The 19,849-nt window shown below is 40.7% G+C and overlaps 1 protein-coding gene across 1 annotated transcript in view; it reads right to left on the reverse strand.

The window, feature by feature from the left end:
* The window catches only part of snx29 (sorting nexin 29), a 172,821-nt gene that overhangs the window by 54,349 nt on the left and 98,623 nt on the right, over positions 1-19,849 (reverse strand). The window contains exon 16 of the mRNA XM_079260506.1: positions 3,927-4,043. Coding sequence (XP_079116632.1) covers positions 3,927-4,043 — 117 coding nt within the window. The remainder of the gene's footprint in view (positions 1-3,926; positions 4,044-19,849) is intronic.

The raw sequence follows: 19,849 nt of genomic DNA on the forward strand, positions 1-19,849 counted from the left end.
AGCAGCATCGCCACAATATGCAACGGGTGGTGTTAACAATGTGGCCGATGAGGTTTTTTTGTTTATAATTGTATATTATACAGCTAATCTACCTGCCATAGTTCGTCAGTTTCACAGCACGCACACACACCCCTCAGCTCATCATAAGTTAGAGAACATTTCTGAAGCAAATAAAAACACAGTGAATGACAATGATAGGTGAAAGGATGGATAAAATGGATTTGCTCTGTCTTCCACCTATAGGCAGCATGTGAACTTTAGCCCAACTAAAGAACGTTGTGGGGGGAAAAGCCTCTGCAGTTGGGATCAACAGCTCCAGGCTTCGATCAAACGTTCCAGGACTCACAGATAAACACACACACACACACACGCACGCACGCACGCACAAAGTAATGGAAGGGTGAGCTGGAAACAGGAAAAATGGTGAGGTTTGGAGGCAGAGAAATGACCCAAGCTTGGACATTTGCAAAAGCCCTAAAGAGATGGAAGTGTGAAACAAACGGGAACTAGGGATGGCCATTCGTACACACACACACACACACACACACACACACACACACACACACACACACACACACACACATACACACATTCATACATGGAGAGAGTGAGTGGTCCAGCAGAGCAGGGCTGAGGCTGAGGGATAAGAGGTCCTATCTTCTGCCTGAGGCTGCCTTCACTACAGCTGTCTCCTCTCACTGTGGACAGAGAGTGTGTGTGTGTGTGTGTGTGTGTGTGTGTGTGTGTGTGTGTGTGTGTGTGTGTGTATGTCCAGACTCCTTCAAGCTCTCCTGAGCATGACCAGATGTTGGCTTTTTTAATTCTTGAGAACAACTTTTAAAATACTGGAAAAAGTAGTTTTTTTGTTTTGTTTTGTTTTTTTTTTTAATATTCTTAAATTAAAAAGAAGTAAATAGTCTGGACTGGCATTTCGTGTTTTTACATGTCTGAACTAAACTGTGCATTTATCAAACATGTAAACAGCATTTTCTGATTGCCTTAAAGGAAAAAGGTGATCTGGAACAGCCTGCCGGAGAACCTCAGGGCTGCAGAGACTATTGATGTTTTTAAAAAGACACTCAAGACCTACCTTTTTAGTTTAGCTTTAGGTGATCTTATCCAGTTTTTAGTCTATGTAAAGATTTTGTTGTTGTTCTTATTGCTGTTCAGTTGTTATTCGCTTGTTTTTTTTTTATCTTATTTTTATTACTTTATTATTTAAATATTCTATTCTTATGTTTACATTTATTTCACTTATTTAGTTTTTTTTTTTCTCCTTGGCTGCTTATGTAGGTCTTCGTCTTGTTTGATGTTTTAAGCTTTATTATTCCAGTGTTTTCCTCAGGGGATCCTTCACACTGGGGGCTAGGCCAACTCATTTTGCCGGGTCATTGCCATGGGGACGGTTGGCCCTAAATTGCATTGCAGCCATTTGGCTGTGGTACAGATCTGGGCCAACCCTGAGTCGTGGTTCCAGTGGAGAAGCTCTCTATGGTTATGGGTGAGCTGGTCCCTAGAGTGAAAGGATCTGCAGGATATTGTTTCCTCACAGTCTGCCAGATTTTTATTCTTTTATTATTATTATTATTATTGGCTAAAGAGACGGAAGATTACCTAGAGTTTTGCTATGCAACATGGGATTGGGGGTGTGTTCAGTATGTGTATGAATGTGTCTAATTGTTTTACTTGTTGTTTTAATATAAATAAAGCATTTTGCTTTTTGCATGACCTAATAGTGTGATGAAGTTATTTTCATGTCTTCATAATGTAAATAAGGAATGAAGGATTTTAATGACTTCTTTAATGTCTTCCCTCCAAATATCAAATCAAATCATATTTTTTGTATTGCACCTTATATACATAAAATAGGTATATAAGGTGCAATACAAAAAAAAAAAAAGATTTAATTTGATTTGATATTTGGAGGGAAGACATGAAAGAAGTCATTAAAATCCTCATTCCTTATTTACATTATGAAGACATGAAAATAACTTCATCACACTATTAGGTCACGCTGGGCTCTGTGCGACATTTTCAGGCACATGCTGCTGTTTTACTAAACATGCCCTTGTGCTGCATTCACTGTATCTCAGAAGTGGGAAGCTGTAACTCCAAAATATTGTATTTTGGGTTTGCCATCAAGCTTTTCCTCATCTGCATATCATTTTCCCATTTTTACTTTCAGGAGATAAAATTGTGGCATGGAAACAAACACACAACAGAAACTATTTACATAAATCCTCTTTTTTCTTTTTGCTACTTACAAAAGTTATTTTTGCTACTATTTACCTTCTATCCTCACAAAACTTCAGCTTTACTCATTTTTGGCACCACCATACATTAGAAGTGTCTTCTTGGATTTATTCCAGACAGACTAGAATATTATTTTTGTCCTTTTTAGGCAAACATAGAACTTTCCACCACTTGTTGATGTTTGGCTGCTCCTGATTAAACATTATTGTCTTTATAAGTTGCCTCACTGGTCGAAAAGTTTGACACATAGGCTGTATATAAAAAAAATGAACAGAGTGTCCATGGCATCACCCATAGGTGTCTGAGGAGCTGCATTGAAGCTGATTGGCTGGTTCTGGCCATTGCTATCTTGCCAGCACCACGCATGTCATCTCTTCCAGAAAATACAAAAATTGGCAAAGAACTGAGAAGGAGGCTGTGAGCGCCGAGGTGGATGATTGACATCTATCAAACTTTGACCTGTCTGTAGCTAAGAGCTAACCGAGCTAACCCAGAGCCAAAACAAGCTAACCAGCTAACAGAGGTAAGTAGACTACAGCACTCGGTTAATAGGTTAAAATTTTTGTTTTATGTCAAATTTCAAGGCAAAATTGGTTACAAATGGTTCTAAAAAAAATTCACTCCCCCACAGTTGCCATGAAAGTAAACCTATTAAAGCTAAAATGGGTTTTATACCAGGCTGGAAACATGTTTATTTCTGCTGTGAAGTTGGTCTTTTTACCATGGGAGTCTATGGGGATTAGCTCTGTTTTGGAGCCTCTAGTGGATGAGGCGGGAACTGCAATTTTTGGCACTTCTGCATCGGCTTCACTTTTAACTGCCGGAGGTTGCTGTTGCTTTGACCGGAAGTGGCTTCATCATAATTTCCATGTCGAAATAAAGGCTTATTAGCAACATAGTAGTGATAGCACTATTCTTTATTAGAAATATGTGATAAATAATTGTATTATCATGGATCACGTCGGATGGATTTACCGAGTAGAGTCTCTGAAGAAACTCTACATTTTGTGGCTGAATTGCAAACCCTCTGAGTGGATATAAATGCATGAAACACTTGTATGGACCACTTAAAGGTTAAGCTATCCATCACAATTTACCCCACAGAGTTACACACTACCGTTATTGATAAATTGTTGACAATGTAAGCGATGGCACTCAAGACGTCTGGTGATCTAACAGAGTTTTACTGGAGACAACCAAATAAATACTTCTTATAGGCTGCATTATATACAATCACAAATAAACAATAATAATAATCATAATTATATTCCTAATAACATTTTGTAAATATTTACACAACATAACTGGGAGAAATTGAAAGTGATTAAATCTACACTGATCTGCATTAAGACATAAAGTCTAAAGCAAATATGAAGTGCTCGTCTAAGAGCTGTGACCAGCAGAGCGAGAGAAAATTCTTCCTGCCTGCGGTGTGTAACGTTACGCTACAAAAACTTTCATCCATAAAATCAAATAATAAATCTCAGGCAGAGGCAAACAGAAACGGCAGCACGGGGAAAGAGCAGCAGGAAAAACAACCAGGGGTAAGTGGAAATGCAAATGAATCAAAATAACCGGGAGCAGAGTGGCAGAGGAGGAGCAGGAAGAGGAAAGAGGGGGGAAAACCTGCATAGACTTCAAGATGAGCGACAGAAGTGTGTCCAGTCACTCACCGGTCCTCTGAGGTCAATCAGTTCCTGTCTCATCTGGACAATCAGGTGGTCTTTGGCCATGAGGGAGCGGTACAGGCGCTCATTAAACTCTATCAGCTCGCCGTGCATCTCGGCCACCTGCAGCACGCACACAAAGAGGAACAAAACGCACACAAGGATACTTACATTAATCACACTGTGGATCATAGCTGCAAGCGAGGTGCAGTTATATAAAAAGCATTCAAAAAACTCATTCATAGCACAAAACAAGGTGATCAAACTTAAGCGACTTCATTAAACGCACAACAAAAACAAAAAAAATGACGCAACATAACACAGAAACTGGCAGCTGGATAGATTCTCGGAAACAGTCAAACTGGGATGGGGGAGATGGAGCGAAGGGGTGAACCCAGTTCATATCCAACGCTTTCCAAATCCTTCCAGCCCGCTATTCAATCGTCATTAGCCCTAACCAGCCATGACGTCCTGTTATTCACATCTGTGTGTGTTTGTGTGTTCATGCAAATGCGGTGGAGCTATTCAAGGTGCTGATGTTTGTTTGTTTCCCCGACCCGTCCGCCTAACCAGGCCGGACAGAGTGGACAGGTCTCTGTCTGGAGACTGACAGCTGTGACACCCACTGTGCTGAATGGAGGACACCTGCTGTCACAGCAGCTTCCGCCCGGCGCCGTTGCCGACTGACAGGTGAGGCTATCACTACGGCTGCTCCAAAACCATCAGTCACACATGAACTTATTCACATCCCATTTAGGAGCAAATGCACAGCAATAAAAACGCATCTGTTACATGTAAATGTCGTTTCAGAGTGGCAAAAGGCAGCAGATACAGACTAGGAAAAGGAGAAACTTTCTTTATGACCTCAACAGAGAAGTCATTACTATGGAAACTCAGACTTTACCAAGCAAAACGAACTTTCTGAGGTAAACAATGACCACATATTCTAGTCGTGTCTTCTCCTAACATCCTCTCTGCGGCACGTTTATGAAGTTTTGCAGAAAGTATTCCAAATCCAAATTCCATTTAAATAAATGAACCTACATTTTGGCGCTTCGCCCTCACAAAATGTGGCTCCACGTTTGGATTGCTACGTTTCAGATTTTATGTGCTGCCAGCAGGAAAGCAATTTCTAATGGCTGAGTGTTTCTCCATCCTGTGTGTGAGATACAGCTCGAAGAAAATATCTTTTTCTGTTAAAATGTACTAACACAAACCCTTAAAACAGATGAGTGTTGGGTGGATCTTGGTGAACAATTTCTTTAGTCTCCAGAAGTTAGGCACATTCTCCACATCTTTAGCCACAAAGATAACGTAGAACATTTTGCTGTGTGCTGCACACCTCTGTACAGGGAATGAGTTCTTTTGTTTCAGAAATGTAATCTATGACATGTTTGTGTCTGTGTGTACTCTACATTATGCCAAGTAGCAGCTAGGATAGGATCTGGATGCCTTGTACACCTGCATTGGAATATGCAATTATCTATGTATGGATGGATGGATGGATGAATGGATATATGGATGTGTGGATGAATATATTTAAGTGTGGTAGAATGAATGGATGTGTGTATGGATGGATGGATGGATGGATGTATATATTGATGGATGGATGTGTGTTTGTATGTATGGGCGAGTGAATGGATGTATAGATGTGTTTGTGTGTGTATGGATGGATGAATGAATATTTGGATTGATGAATGGATCCATGTATGTACGGATGTGTGTGTGGGTGTATGAATGGATGGATGGATGGATGGATGGATGGATGGATGGATGGATGGATGGATGGATGGATGGATGGTTTGATTTATCAAAGCCTACCAGGTGGGTGGTGAAAGACTGGTCTGTGTTGGTGGGCAGTGCAAACCCGTGTCTGTTTATTGGGGCCTGGCGGTGAGCGTTCCTGGTGTGTGGGGAAGCTTTTTTGATTGATGGCTTCTGGTGGTGTTGCTGGTCTGCTTTGGTCGTGTGTTTGTGTTGTCTGTTGCTGCAGTTTTCCAGGTGACAGGGAAAGCGTTAATCTCAGCTTGGTGTGTTGTTGTGTCGGGAGGGCGTGGAGGTTTGTGGTCAAATGCGTTTTGGTGCATGATGTGAGGGAACTCTGATGGACACAGCACTGAACAGGTAATTTCCCATTCTGAATAACTAAAACAATATATTTACCATTAAAAGACACTCAGACCTGTTTGTGTGTTGTATGTGTGTCTTTTTGCTGATAAGAAATACTGGATATCAAGAAGTAAGTCAAGCAAGGGGCGAGGAGCTGAGCGCGTTTTGAGAAAATCGAGTTGTGATTGCTGTGAACGTACTCCAATTTCAATGTTTATGTGTGTGCAACCTGGAACTAAACACAATGGCCTAATTTGTCAAACATGTCTTACAAGCTAACATTTTTAAGGATCTGAATCACCAACATCTCGTCTTGTCTCATCTTCGTGCCGCTTATCCGGGGTCGGGTCGCGGGGGCAGCAGCCTAAGCAGGGAAGCCCAGACTTCCCTCTCCCCAGCCACATTTGCCAACTCTGCGGGGGGGATCCCGAGGCGTTCCCAGGCCAGCCGAGAGATATAATCCCTCCAGCGTGTCCTGGATCTTCCCCGGGGTCTCCTCCCAGAGGGACGTGCCTGGAACACCTCACCAGGGAGGTCCAGGAGGCATCCTAACCAGATGCCCGAGCCACCTCAACTGGTTCCTCTCGATGCGGAGGAGCAGCGGCTCTACTTTGAGCCCCTCCCGGATGGGGGAGGGGCTCACCAACATGTAATAAAATTTAAAAAAAAATTTAAAAAAAAAAAGCTCTTTAGACAGACTTATTATCGCCTACATTGGTGAGACGATGCATTATAGCGGTGTTGATATACAACAAATATTTTTAAAAAATTTAAAAATCATTACACGCTGTATTCACTCTGAATTTTACCTAAGTGAGGGTCATTCACAAAAACCAAACTAAATTAATTAGAAATAAATATGTCTTCTTTTGCAGTATTGTCACTGTTGCCAAAGTGTTATTGTTCAACCCCTACTATACCTTTACTGTCTGTACTCTGAAACTGTTATCAGTCACTGTGATGAGCATTATTAAACTGCAGTTTAAGGATTGTACATTTTGCTCCACATTTTAGACTAAAATCTCATTGGGAGAAATCTTTTTAAACATATTCTGAATAGACTAAACAATGGAATTAACCAAATCCTGTTTTACATTTGCCTGGAGTATTCCTCATACCTGACACCCGCTTGATTGATGGTCACAGTAATATGGACAAGACAGAAGAACTGATCAGATCAAACATGCTAGACTGTGTGTGGACACATGACTGTTAGAGTGCCAGGAGCCACACAGTTTCTCTGTCAAAGTACGATGCCCTCTAGAGGTGGTGGAACAGAAAAGTTTCAAAGAACTGCTCAGTTGCCATGGCAACCACATCACAAAACACAGAACACAGAAGATGGGGCTGCTGTACAACAGATTTGTTCTGCCTCTGGGACAAATACTACCAAACCTTCCTCCTTCTTGATCTTCAAATTAGAATGTCTTTTTCTTTTTCTGCAAAGGAAAACGATGAAGAGATCTGGCAAAAATATGAGCTATGAGTAAATGAGTAACATAAACTAAACGACTGTGACTCCAAATGAGCGGGATTCCAGGAGTAATACGAAGTAATGGGTGGCCTGACTGCCAAACGGTGTGCAGATGGGTCATGATTCTCAGCTGGGGGACACATAAGTTGACAAAGAGGCCATAGGAGTTCCAAAAACCACAGTATCGTGGCTCTGCTTCAGTAATTTAAGACTACTTCAATATATCCATCCATAGCACACCAGGAGACGTTGAAATTGTTTTTCATAGTTCAGTTGTTTATTCAGACACTATTGCGGAAGAATCTGTAAAATTCCACATGTGAGACGTAAGGGTAAGACAAAACAGTTCCATCATGTGACACAGTGACCGAGCCTCCTCTGTCTGACTTGTGGATTATTTAGGCGAAACAGTGGTGGGTTGAAGAGGATGGGTTTTTTTTCCCCAACTAAAGGTGCGAAAGATATTTTAACAGTCCGAGTGGTATTGATGGGTTGCAGCTGCTTTAATCATGCAAAGAAAATGTTTGATCTACGCATTTTATCATGCAGGGATCAAGTCACCGTGCAACTGTCAACTGGTGGTAGCAGTGCACTGAAATGCATGAAGCTGCATGAAACAGATGACCAGTAGCGACCATCTGAATTCCAGATATAATCCCTCACTCATCTATACAGTTATCATTTGTAAGACACGCTGAAGAAAGATTGTGTGGAATTCTTTGCATTTCTTTGATCTGAAACAATTTTTTTTGTGCAATTTGATAAGGAAAATGTTGATATCAAAAAGCAAGTAGTCAGATTTTACTACTTTGTTAATTATTACGGCTGTGACGATATGTTTTTGTCCCGATTCAATTCCGATTTTTTTTGGGTGCCGATTTGATTTAAATCACGATTCTCATGATTTCTCAACATTGCTGAATTTTGTAGACTAAAAACAAAAAAAATGTACAAAACTTTTTTTCTTGTCATTTTTCTTGATTTAAATTAGGAAAACAGCAGCCAGATCATCATTCTGCTGCTATAATGCCCAAGACAAGTAAAAAGCCAAAACCATAAAAATGACAAAAATTTTAAAAGATTTTTCTCACAGAAGAATCAGTTTTTTAACAAGATTGATTTTAAAATTGTGATGCAAAAAATTCCGATATTTGATTTTTCGATTCAATTTCCCACCCCTATTAATTATAGGTTAAATAAATATTTGGTTTATAGCTGCAAATGTAAACTTTTCCCACTTTAATGTAAACTAATGTTATCAAAAGTTTCATGGAAAAGTCTTTTCAAAATTTGACTGGTACTAGATATTTTTGTTCATTTTACACTTTTTTTTTTTTTTTTTTTTTACATCGAGTAAACATATTAAGCTCAATAAACGCGCTAAAGCCTGTTTTTGTACAGCAACTTGTTTTTTTTATTTCACTGTCTGATTGAATTCAGAAATATGATTATATTTTGACATCTTAGCTGCTGTTTGTGATTTGCTCAGAATGTTAAATCACCACACAATGTTGCCACGTATTGATCGCTGGCTCCAGAATCAAACTGGATCAAAACAGCATCGTGGAGAATTTGTAATATCAGTAAACATCCAGTATAACACAGTATCAAACCTGCGGTTTATGTCCCTGCTGACAAAAAGAGAGGCTGATGCTAAGATTCAGTCTTATAATCGGGTAGATGAACTTTATTTATCATTCAGTTCAGCTTTATTTACACAGCGCCACTTCACAACAAAGTCATCTCGCTTTGCAGACACAATCGGTTCAAAACAATTCAGGATCCAATTAAAACAAATTCACATTTTTATGATGACTGTGTTCATACAAGTGAAATTGGTAAAAAAATAATTGCCTCACTAAGGAAAACCAGCGGATCGATTCTGGACTTCGATTCAGCTCCCCATCCTGAGCGAGCACGTCCAGAGAGCCACATTAATCTCCATAAAATCCTCTCACAAAAAAAGGAATAAACAAGAAAATAACCAGAAGAGTGAAAGACTGGCCTGACTTGCAAATCTCTACGGCACAAACACATCAGTTACGTACTCCTCTCACATCCAGTGTTGCCAGTTCTACAGATTATAGTGGAAATTGGTTCCAGCAGCCACTTTGCAAACATTGTGTTCAAAGGGGGCCTCTTGTTTTAACTTTGCCTTAAAACGCTGAACATATTGTACAAAACACACAACTACAATTAAGTGCGCGACTACGGCACACACTGCAACCACCTACGATGAAAAGAAATAATCACAGCGACATCAGGTGCTGAATTCAGAGCACTTTGTGATTTCTCTGCTTTAAAGCAAACAGTTTCTCCAAGCACGTCTGCTCAGATTTATATATGTCTTTTTTTTTCAGCATCATTGTTTCAGCTTAGCTGGAAGTTATGAACTAAATAACTAAATAACGATGTGTGTATCGTCAGGCAGGCTGTGAAAAGCAGATCTCCATGCAAAGAAATCCATCAACAGCATCAAATAAAGTAGCTGTAACACATCTGGGAGGTCTCTAAATGCTCCCTTCTAAATTATTTGAGCAATACTCATTTTGACACTTCTTGTGAAGTGAAAAAAGCAGAAAGTTATGCTTTTTTTTTTTTTTTACTGGTGGAAATTCATGTAGAAACAACTCTCCACCCGCCCGACTTTACTCTTTTAATGCCAACAGATCCGACCTGTGTCAAAACAACCGAGACGACAGGATTGCAGGATCAGATCGGGTTGCAAAGCAATAAAGCAAAGCTGTTAGGAGTCTGAACATAAAGCATAACCAAGTCCAGCTGAAAAACATAATCCCAAACTCTCACATCTGCGACTACACCGAAGTTTGTTGAACAGCGAGACGAAAACAAGCTCAAACGGTGTGGATGAATCATAAGGGAAAGGAAGCACAAACACACACTTCTGCGCTGCAAATCTGATCAGTGAAGAGCAGATCCTATAAAAGCGCGTTAGCTCTCGTCATTTTCCACTCAGGGAAGGACAAGAGGACACGTCGTCCGACTGTCATGCCAGCCATTCATCACCTCTATTTATTTAACCAGCACAGTTCTGAACGGGGACATTATAAAAGATGGAATTAATTTTAAGCGTGAAGAAACTCAATTAATTCTCAGCCAGAGGAAGCTAATAAGTGTGTGTGTGTGTGTGTGAGCTGTGTATGTAGTGCAGTGCATGTCAATGTGAATTTGACAGTGCAGTGTGCATGTTCATTTTTCTAACAAACACTGCTCTATATTAAGTAATTGCTGTGCGGCTGCATGCTAACCCTATCAGTTTGTTTTAGCAGGCAGGGTCATCATCTAGCAGATGTCAACACAGGCTCAGCTTCGTTTACTTATTTCAGGACCTTCTATGAAATGAGCATTACTCATAGAGCATAATTCATCACTCTGTAGCTGACCCTGCACAAGATAAGGCTACCCATCAGGCTTGCATCAGTCAATACAAGAAGGTGTTGTATGAATAGATGGTAAAGTTGTACAAAGACAGGTTTATAGAAATGTAAAACTCTGGGAGAGAGCGTAGCATCCAAACTAATCTTAAACAGCAGGACTTGCTGAGAATAGCATTGTAAGACATACGTCTGTACAGTGTGTGTGTGTGTGTGTGTGTGTGTGTGTGTGTGTGTGTGTGTGTGTGTGTGTGTGTGTGTGTGTGTGTGTGTGTGTCCAGTTTGCGTCATGACACTCACAGCCTGAACAGTAACTTGTTAGTCTCAAAGCTGATGGACTGGCTGACAATTTCCTTCAAGCCAGTGTGGTTTCATGCTGAAAAGCTTTCAGTGGGGAATCAGAAGCATCACAAAAACCTGACAGCTCAACATGCCAACAAAGTGGGATCCTGACATGCAGTTGTTGGGAGCTTCAGGCTACAGCCCATCCGCAGCCTTGATCCACAGATACGTGGCTCGGGAGGGGAGCTTCCACAGCATTCCAATGCCTAAACAAGAAGTGACCGAAATGAGTCGCAATGAGTCGCAACGTGACGCCCGAGGAGCAAAAACAGCCTCATTTATCCAAATCAACGTAACCTGTGTTTCTGCAGTGGCCTGCGAACAGCGTACGGCCGAGTGTTTCTCTGCTCTGGACGGCTTAAAGACAAGCTGTCAAGATGTTGATCGTTACCAGTGCTGCAGAGCAACATGCAAGATAAGCAAACAGAATCAGAAATTGCTTGGTTGCAACAGAAATTTCATAACACACACGAGAACAAAGACTCGACTCCAGAAACACAGAGACACGAGGCAGGCGAGCAAAAACTGAAGCTGTGCAGGTCCTTCATCTCTGACCTAGACTCACTGGACACTTCATTAGCAACACGTGTTAAATCTTGTTAACAAATACATAAATGAGCTCGTAACTCTGTGAATTTAGTCATGTAGCCAACATCAAAATAGGAAAAGAAGTGGTTGTCAGTACCAGATGGACTGGTCTGAGTCTTACACACAGTACCGATCTACTGGGATTCTCACATGCAACCATCTAGAGGGTTCAAAGGGACCAGCTGGAGATAAAACCAACTGTACCTTTAAAACAACCCGCTGGTTACAACTACCATGGCTGACTCGAGTATTTTTCTCAGATCCATCCATCCATCAATCATCCATCCCTCCATCCATTAATCCATAAATCCATCTATCCATTCATCCATCATCCATCCTTCTATCCTTCTATCCATCCATAAATCCATCTATCCATCCATCCATCCATCCATCCATCATCCATCCTTCTATCCATCCATAAATCCATCTATCCATCAGTCTGTCCATCCATCCTTCTATCCATCCATTAATCCATAAATCCATCTATCCATTCATCCATCATCCATCCTTCTATCCTTCTATCCATCCATAAATCCATCTATCCATCCATCCATCCATCCATCCATCATCCATCCTTCTATCATCCATAAATCCATCTATCTATCCATCCATCCTTCTATCCATCCATAAATCCATCTATCCATCCGTCTGTCCATCCATCCATCCCTCCATCCATTAATCCATAAATCCATCTATCCATTCATCTATCATCCATCCATCATCCATCCTTCTATCCATCTATCATCCATAAATCTATCTATCCATGCATCCACCCATCCATCCATCCCTCCATCCATTAATCCATAAATCCATCTATCCATTCATCTATCATCCATCCATCTATCCATCCATCATCCATTCATCCATCCATGCATCCATCCATCTATCATCCATCCATCCATTCAGAAATCCTTCTATCCATCTATCCATGTATCTATCTATCCATCCATCTTCTGAACTGCTTTGTCCAGTTAATGGTTTGGGAAAGCTGGAGCCTATCCCAGCAATCACTGGTCAAGATGCAGAGTACACTCTGGACAAGTCGCCAGTCCATCGCAGTAAACCAGTTTCTTTAACATGACAATGAGTTTACTGTACGGGATGTGGTTGATTTAAAAATTAAAAAGAATTAAATTAACAGAATTAATACTCATCAGTTGTTTTTAATTCCCTTCTTTACTTGTTTTTCCCTCCGTTGATTCCCCAGGACTTAGGGGCTAAGGTGTGAGAGTAGGCAGCAAGGTAAGGAGTCAAGAATAAACAGCATGAAAAGTAGTTATTCGCAGATGCTGTAACACAGATGATGTGATGCACATTCCTGCTGTCGAGCTCGACTCAAGAGTTGCTGGTGGTAGCTTGCATGTGTCATGAGGACACGCACCCACGCGTACACACACATACAACTATAGTGATATATTGCGAATTAAAAATGCTGCTTTGCCAGGTACTTTGAATTATAATGCAAATGTTCAATCAATCAGTTTGCATGAATTCAATTATTGTGCAAGCAATTAGATTTTTTAATTTTCACGAGGGCACACATGGTTCATTACTTTTACAAAACAATCTGGAAATCAGATTAGAAAACACTGTGGAACCGTTTCAGCAATACAACTGAGAGACTTTTATTAAACATCACGTTCAAATTAGCCAGAGGTTTTCAGCATCTCTTAGCATTTCCAATTTCCTATGACATTAATCAGTTTCTACTGTTGACCATATACAAAGTTAAGTGTGAAACATTTAAACTACAACAAGAAACTCGCAGTACGATGAGAGTCAGGACTTTCTAATAATGACAAATGCAAGAGGCTCTGCAGTAAAAAGTACCACGTTTGGTGGATATTTTGTCTGTAAGAAAGACAAATGTGTTCCATTATTTTCATCCACAATTGGAAAAAAGTATATCTCAAGAAGAATATGGAATGCAGTTTGTTATGTTTTAAGAGTCTGAAGCAATGCAAAAAGAAAAACAATCACATGCTGTAAAAGAAATGATTCTGACTCATGGAAAAGAGGATGCGTACGTTCTGTCGAGCCTGCAGGGTTGCTAAAGCATGACGCAACTGTCTGTGTTGCTACAGTCATTACAGTAAATCTTCCTGCCACCCAAGAGACACCGAGCCTACAAACATTATCTGCAACACTCTTCAAACACGCAGACGATCTCCAGAATGACACTTTAACCTCCTCCTGCCCTGCTCTTCCTCCATGACATCTTCACAGAATCACTTTTCCTCTCCATCTCCCTCAGTGTATGTTCTGATCCGAGCTGTGCCAGGCTGAGCTGGCCTGAACAAAAAGACTAAGAAACCCCTGGCTGGGCTGAACAGAACTGCAGGGGGCGGGGAGTAAGGCCAGCTGTAGCACAGCTGACCCAAAACCTGATAACCTTAATTAGATGGGATGCATGCGATGAATGGGATGGAGCAAAATGAGGTCAAGAGGAGGGAGAGAATATAAATACTCTTCAGGGAAAGAGGAGAAGATCCGGGGTAAACTGATATCAGAGGTCACAAAATGCACACAGCTTCAGTGTTTACCTACGTTATTTTAAATAAAAATTAAAAAACAGCTCACAGTCATTTTACTATTTTCACACAATGGCTATGATTATATGATGTTTTTTAATTCAGAATTAATAATTCAGAATTAAATTATTCTCTTATGAGTTTACATGACGATAATAATTCCAAATGAACGTTTACATGAAACACATCTTCACTTAATTCCACAGAGGGTGTACATCGGACGTATATCGGACATAAACTAAGTTGGCTCCCTGCTTTTTGTCTTTTCAGTCGTAAATTGTAAAAACTACATAATAAGTACCAGTTTCGCCGCTATTTTTATTATAATTTTGAAGTAGCATCTCAAAACGAGTATACTACTTCAGTTTTTGCAGCAACTGAGAAGTTGAAGAAAGATAGACCACCGAACACGGGAGGCAAAACAACGCGCATCATCGGAACAGGACAAAGTAACGAGCATGTGCAGAACGACCGGGATTAACTAAGAGTGGAATTAAGGTTTAGATTACATTAAATAGTTCGGAACTAAAATTCTAATAAACCAGCCACTTACATCGGAATTAAGTTTAAGTCTGAATATAAATTTGCATTAGGAATAAAGTGTTTACATGACCGTTTTTCATCAGTTTAAAGCAGAATTAACTTTTAATCAGAATTAAACAGGAATTGAAACTCTCATGTAAACGTAGCAAATTATGAAGTGGAGTTTGGACCTTTTTACACACAGACAGAGAGAAAGTTGACGCACTCATGTAAATAAATTAATGATTTGCAAATGCGATTTCTTATTCCTAAAAGGACATAAATAGAATTTTAGATGTTGAGACTGGCAGATATTCCAATGCAGGGTAGCCGGGATGTTGGAGCATTTTATGGAAAATATCAGCATTTTGATTTTGATGCAGCAACACGTCTGAAGATAAAAAAAACAGAGGTGTGTTTACCGTGTCGCAGACATCTGTCTGTAAATGTGGGAAGGTAGGAGACCAGTTTTATCCCATTTTAATGTGATGCAGGATTCTAGCTAAATTTTTTGTTTCATGCCTCAGATGCTCCTCCTGGACTACAGGAGACCAGTTCAGCACTGATACTATCCCCCTTTAAAGCCATGCTGCTGTGATGGATGCAGTATGTGGTTCAGCATTGTCTTGTTTAAACATAAAAAGCCTTCCCTGAATGGGATGTTATCTGGATGGGAGCAGATGTTGCTCTAAAACGTTGATGTACTCTTTAGAACTGACTATTCAAGTTGTGCAGGTTCCCAGTTCCACTGGCACAACTGGACCCGCTACCATCAGAGAGCAGGATTTTCAACTGAGTTTTAAGAGTACGCCCGATGGTCCAGTTCCTTTAGCATCTACCATTGTCAAAAAGGCTAAAAAGATTTCATATTTGAGCTTTACTGATCACAGGAAAATTGTCCACTCCGCCTCAGACAGTTTTAATGAGCATTTCTGGATCATGTTCAAATGTTGCCGCTTCTTTGCATGACGTGGCTTTAACCTGCGTTTGTGGATTACACAGCAAACTGTGTTCACAGTGATTTCTGGAAATGTTCCTGAGCCCATGCAGGGAGAAACCAAGTACTGCCTGAAGAGATGACTCCAGATTCTCAAAGTCTTCTCATATTAAGTCATATAGATGGTAAAATACTCATTTCTCTAATTGTTTTACTCTGGCAATAAATCACAGAATCACAGCAGCATGCATTCCACCTGTCTCATGCTTCATCTCGCATTTGACTCCACATCTCTGCTCCACAACAATTCCCAACTAAGCCAGTGTTTAGAATTTTAAGTTATTAGTCCTACAAGGGCTTAATAGATATTACATATAGGTGGGATCAGGGATTCTGCCCGAAAGACAAGGAAGTTATCCAACAGACGGACATAAGAAGCCTACACAGAAAAGGTTCAACACTGAACTCATAGCTTCAAAATCACAGTTTAAAAACCAGTGAGTAACGTCACCGTGGCAACAGCCGTCTTTTATATTACATTTTTGGCGTTAATAGCCAAGTTGTGATCTCCAGCTATCCATGAGCCCTCCATTAAGGTGCCAGGCAGGATGCCCAGTAGTTCACAAAACCTGACATCTCCAATCGTTTTATGTTTACTTAGTGGGTCTCTGCTGGTGAAGACGAAGAAAAATACTTTATTTACCCCAGAAGAAATAAAGTAAAGAGGGAAATCACAAAAGAATAGGAGACTTTTACAGCCAAGAGGCAGCAAGACATGAATGTGTTGATTATTGAAGAGGAAATACAAGTAGGTGCTGCCATGGAAACTTAAATTCCACACGTCAAAAGAAAGCAGGTTGATTTTCCTAAATATCATGCTAATTGATTTCATGTTTCATAACTGCTCATTAACATATTTGATCACTTTCAAGCCATTGTGAATGAGGGCGTTTCAAAGCACCATAATTAACAATCATATTTCTGAAATATTTACTTTCATCTGAGTTTGGTTACTTTATCAGCTACACCTCTTCAAATGCTTATTAACACAAATGCCAAACAGACCAATCTCATGACAGCAACTCAATGCATTTCTCCATTGAGACATAATCATTTACCAAAGCCGGACAATATAGAGAGATTATTGAAAAGTGTTGAATTGTGATTATTTCCAAAAACTGCATTCATTGGAGAATCTCAATTTGGTGGAAACAACACAAAAAGTATAAATCCATCCTCTCTTCTATCAAAGCTTCAGGCTGCTGGATGTTAATGGTGTACAGGATTATTTCTTGCCACAATTGGGACCTCTTACAACAGAAAACACCACCGCCTACCTGAGAATTAATGCTGATTCATCTATTTACAACATCAGTGTGGAGTCTTCCGTTGGCTACTTCCAGCAGGATGATGCACCACATCACAAAGCTCAAATCATCTCCAACTGTTTTCTTCAGCATAACAATAAGTTCACTGCACTCAAAAGGCCTCCACAGTCACTACATCTCAATCCAATAAAGCATCTTTGGGATGAGGTGGAGCTGGGGATTGATCATGGATGTGTAGTCTACAAATCTGCAGCATCCATGTGATGCTTCATGTCAATATGTAGCAACTATTCAAACAACTTGTCGACCTATGCCATGAAGGAAAAGAGGTCCAACCCAGTGGTAGCAAGATGGAATCCAGAGGACAGTAAATAGGTTTAATGTCACAAATCTTGAAATCAAATTCTGGTTATATTTGTCCACATCACACATATCATCACAGTGGTGTTCCATAAAACCTAACGGCAGGCAGCCTTAAGTGTTCGTTTTCCAACTAGGATGATTTCCGGGTGAGCAGTGCACCCCAACTTCAGAGAAAAGTGCCTGAACTTTTGGGGTTTTGATTGCACATGTGAGACCCAATCAAAGTGCATCAAACTGCATCAAACCTGGGCGAGAACTTCTTTCATAATGCGGCCAGAGCTGGGGTACTTTGTTCATGTAAACGCTGCTTATATCTCTGTCTGTGTCTGTGACTCACTTCAGCACAGCTGCTCCTAACAGGAAGCGAGATGGCCGCGAGATGAGACGGGAGAAAACGTGTGAGAAAGGACTAATATAGACATCACGAGCTGCGCTGTCCATTCTGAGGTGGGAAAAAAAAATACAAAGAGACAGAGAAACGAGAGGCACCTTGTGAACGCATGAGAATGGCAAACGGACCAACAGAAAAAAGAACAATTTTCTATTTTTAATAAGAGTAAAAAGCTTTTTTTTAAAAAAGCATGATCAGATTCCATCTCTGTCGCTGCTGTATAGCTCAGTGACTTTCGAGCAGCAGCTGAATCCCAGAATCCTGGCCGCGTTGCGTTATGGCTCTAAAATGCTGCAGCAACAGTTCAAGTGCAGTCTGTCAGCTTTAATTTAGCAGCGTCTTCATCACATGCAGATGAACAGTCAGTGAACTAAAGCCTTCTCTTAGGAAGCCTTCTCAGACAGATTAAGATTAGGTTTCCATTCATACAGTTGTCACTTTAACCATCAAATGCCGGCATTTGAATATTCACTGCCAGAAATTTGTCAGGATAAAGACAGTGGATTAAACAACTCTCAGCTGGTAGCTGTGGATTACAGTAGCACATGCTAAATGTTTCATGCATGTGGCACATCTGTGCTTTCATGACTGCAGTAAGGTGTCCTTTTCTTTCAGGGGTTAAGAAATAGTGATTATTTAGTTCTCGAGCCAGGACGTTGGGGACCCATGTGGATGGCTATGTGGCCTCCATCTATCACTGTTATCTGATCTGCAAGAATGACAAATAGAGATGAGTTGAGCCAAGGTCAGTAAGTACTGTTTCCAAAGTTGGATCTTCCTTTTGGCCTTTCCAGGATCAGAAACAAAAGCTGCAGGGGTCCTGAGCTGATTAGCTGGAGAGGAAGCTGAACTGTACTTCCAAGTGCATGGATTTATCTTTCAAGATTATAACTAAAACACACACATCAGTCATGTGGTATTTTGTAGAGCCAAGCCTGGTCACCACGGGATCATGTTGCTCCAACACCTCAGCCAGTGGAAGCCACAACATGTCAAATGCACCAGTCAGCAGGCCTCTTCTTCCCATCAGCCCTTTCTATTCTTTTCTATTCTATAGTCATTAAGTCATTTTATCCGAAACAACTTACATTTGAGTGAGAACAACACAATCATGAAATCAAACATTAGAGGACATGATAGGAAGGTGCTAGTGGACTATCCAGTTGGACACAGGTCCTTCCATGAAGTGCTACAGGCTTTTTTTGTTTGTTTTTTTTTTTTGTTTACAAAACAAAACAAAAAAAACCACTGTTATCAGCGTAACAGTGGTAGGAGAAGCCGTGAGAGCTTATGACTGCACCAAGTGAGGAGGTGTATAGTGAGAAGAGAAGAGGGCTGAGCACCAACCCTTGAGGCACTCCCATTTTCAGCTCATGTGAGCTGGACACTTCTCCTCGCCAGGATACTCTGAAGGATCTTCCTGAGAGGTAGGACGAGAAGCATGAGGACAGATCCAGAGATGCCAAGCTCAGAGAGTGTGGAGAGGAGAATCTGATGGTTCACTGTGTCAAAAGGAGCAGACAGGTCCAGCAGGACCAGGACTGAGGATTGACCAGTGGATCTGGCAAGCCTGAGGGAATTGGTAACAGACAGGAAAGCAGTTTCAGTGGAATGGCTTTGCCTAAAGCCAGACTGATAGGGATCAAAAAGGTTTTCTTCATGGAGGAACTGTGAGACTTGGCTGAAGACTGTGTCTAGCAGTTTTGATAAGAACGGCACCAGTGAGACCGGCCAGTAGTTTTCAACCTGGGCTGGGTCGGGTGTGGGTTTCTTCAGGAGCAGGGTGACCACAGCTTGCTTGAAGACAGAGGGAAAGACACCAGATTCAAGAGAGGAGTTGATAATACGGGTCACTGCAGCTGTCAGTGAGTTTATTAGATTCGGACTACTTTCTTTCCTGTGTAATGTGTCTGTAAGTATTAGTAAGGACGCTCCAATCAATCATATAC

The sequence above is a fragment of the Telmatherina bonti genome, assembly GCF_933228915.1.
Source record: "Telmatherina bonti genome assembly, chromosome: 21".
Lineage (NCBI taxonomy): Eukaryota > Metazoa > Chordata > Actinopteri > Atheriniformes > Telmatherinidae > Telmatherina > Telmatherina bonti.